The sequence below is a fragment of the Limulus polyphemus genome, unplaced genomic scaffold (genome assembly GCF_000517525.1).
Source record: "Limulus polyphemus unplaced genomic scaffold, Limulus_polyphemus-2.1.2 Scaffold2935, whole genome shotgun sequence".
In the NCBI taxonomy this organism is placed as follows: domain Eukaryota; kingdom Metazoa; phylum Arthropoda; class Merostomata; order Xiphosura; family Limulidae; genus Limulus; species Limulus polyphemus.
The window spans coordinates 101,404-104,302 of NW_013668545.1; the positions used below are offsets into that span (position 1 = coordinate 101,404).

Sequence of the window (2,899 nt, forward strand, 5' to 3'; positions counted from 1 at the left end):
AGAATAACCCTGTATATTGTTGGTCCCCTCCCAGAGACTGAATGAGATAATCAGTATGTGCTGGTCATTATCCATTACTTCACAGAGTAGAAGAAACCTATCTATTGGTTGATATATTAGCTTAATCTGTTGATAATGCATTGGCTCTTCTGAAGACATTATCATGAATAAAGGAGTCAATTTCAGGAGTGAATTTTCCCTGAGTTGTGTAGAGTGTTATTTGTGGTGAAGATGTGTACTTCATCATCCCCAAGCCTGATGGTTTAACATAAAGAGCAATAGAAAATACAAAAGCAGATGCTTGCAAAGTTTGTTAATGCTGAAATAACTGGCTTGTATTAATACTTGCCACACATCATGATGGTATATTATACAATAGAAAAGAGGTTGATTAGTTAGTTGTTCATAGAACATGTTCACGTTTGGTCGAGAAATGCAGCTTCGTGTGGACGTGGTATATGGTTCACCTCTCAGAGCAGATATGCCACAATGTCCATAAGAATATATGGAGTGGTTAAATTCTACAATAGTTAATGCACATGAATTTGTACGTCAACAGCCAGGAAAGTTTGTCATGCAATAGAAGAGATGTTGTAGTAAAACAGTGAAAGAATGAACTATAAAGCTTGGGGATTCTGTGTAGTTTTGGTACATATCACCAGTACAGAAACAACTTTTTTCTGACTAGACAGCCAAAATGTGATGGTAGTTGTATTAGCCAAAAGTAAGTCAAAACACTGAATGGTGATGTAAACACTGTAATCTGCTTTGCGCGAAATTCAAAACAAACAAACAAACAATTATATATGACAATGTAGGCATCAGAACATTTATTTATACATTGACAGATTTGAATTAATACGAAATGTACCCAGTGACAGTTTTCTCTATTTTACTAAGCGCCATCTAGTGGATGAACATAAAATTATATCTGTTTGAAAAATGGCGCCTTCACATGCATCATCAATGCGTAATTATTTTCAAAGTAATTGTAAAGTGAAAGATTTTCAAGCCCATTCTTCTAAGGTGCATAGCGTTGACTGGAACTGTGATGGAAGGCGTTTAGCATCTGGAAGTTTTGATAAAACAGTTTCAATATTTGTACTGGACAGAGATCGATTGGTAATCTTTACAAATTACGTTGTTGTTGTTTTTTGTTGTACTGTAGTCAACAGTTCAGTAACAGTTTTATTTTAACACTTAACTAGAAATGTTATAACACTAACAGTGGTACCCAAAATTTTTTCACCAACAACACCCTAACCCACTTACATTGATTTGCGCAACACCCCTGCTGTCGCATGCAACATATTTTCAATTTCTGTAAATTTATTTTTCATGTTCTTATTTAGTCTTCGTTTGGTGAAAGTGAAATTCTCATGACACCCCTAACAGTAACACTGCAAAGCGTAAGTTGTAACACTAACAACTTGACAGTTTGGAAACAACTAATTTATAAATATAAGTTACAACTTTGAAAAAGAGTTATTTAGTAGCAAACAATGTTTGGTCTATCTTCATACTAATAATAAAATGTAATAATAGTTTAATACTAACTCAGGCCAATATCAAACTGCAGTTAAATAAACTTAAGCCTTAAGTTAAGGACCCAAATGTTTTGGTACAGGCTGTTTTCTAGCTATTACTAGTAATATTACTAATAATATTAGTCGTACTGTGGCAATAAGAACTGGAAAATGCTATTTTCTTTGTCATTTCGCTTTTTATAGTAAGGGGATCATTCCTTGAAATTGAATTACAAGATGAAGCATCCGAAAGTTGTTGATGTCCTGATAGTCATACTCATAGTCATATGCCCTTGTATTTATAGTCCTAATGTGATAAGTAAACAATAAGTAATACAGTCCATCACATAGAAATGAACAAAGCATAACATCATACTTTGAATGTAATGCCAAGATTCATGTCCATCTTGAATAATATTGTAAAATTGATAAATCCATTAGTATCACTTATTTTCATCTTGGATGTAAATTAAATGTACTAATGTTGCAATAAAACTTAAAACTTCCATAGAATTAGTGTATTATTTAACTTCTATGACAATAGCATTTTCATACCAAACTACTGTGAAAACAGCATTTTCCAGCACTTACTGTTGCAGTAATTGCCTTGAAAATTGCTACTGCTTAAAGTTTTAGTTGAATACTTTTGAGCTTTTTCAGTTTTAATTTCCAATTTTAGTTCAAATTACACAAATTAATTTTAAGTACTGTGAATATTGGTTTAGTTTTTTTAATATAGACAAAGAAATGCTCTGCTTAACTGTTAATGGTCCAAGTAATTTGAAACAATTTGTGATGAGAATATTTTTGTCCTGATTTTTTGGTCACATGCAGCTGCTTTTTTCTGCGTCAAAACTTGAGATTTTTGCTCAACATTCATGCTCAGAATTGTCTTTTATTTTTATTTATTCTATTATATGTATGTGTATATTTGTGAGTGTGTATCTCTCTCTCTCCCTCTCTCTCTATATATATACATGTACATATAATTTAAGGACATGAAGGGACTTAATGATACATCTAAGTCATCCCATCCAGTAAATTAAACTTCAGAATAAAATTAAAACACTAAAATTCAGCTTTGATCAAATCTTGATTTTTGAAACTGCTTTTCCATATGATGTGTTTAGATTCAACTTGTTGCAAAATATTTCAGCATTCTAAAAACATGATACTGTTTGCAGGCAGAAAGTGTTTATGAGCTCTATTATTATTACCCAACCATTCTAAAAGAGTTTTTTTGTGATAGCACTTAATAAATGAATATTGCAGTTTGTAAAATAAGTGTTTCATACTTTTACCTCATTATTGTTAATATATTCACAGTTAAGTCAAAACATGTCAATATGATAGATTTAAAATTTAGAGCTTGA

General features: G+C 31.7%; 1 protein-coding gene across 1 annotated transcript in view; it reads left to right on the forward strand.

Moving 5' to 3' along the window:
• The first annotated feature begins 928 nt into the window (after window positions 1–928).
• LOC106468252 (THO complex subunit 3-like) overlaps window positions 929–2,899 on the forward strand; it is a 46,002-nt gene continuing 44,031 nt past the window's right edge. Inside the window, exon 1 of the mRNA XM_022396579.1 lies at window positions 929–1,122. Within this exon, the coding sequence (XP_022252287.1) occupies window positions 943–1,122 (180 nt within the window). The 5' untranslated portion in view covers window positions 929–942. The remainder of the gene's footprint in view (window positions 1,123–2,899) is intronic.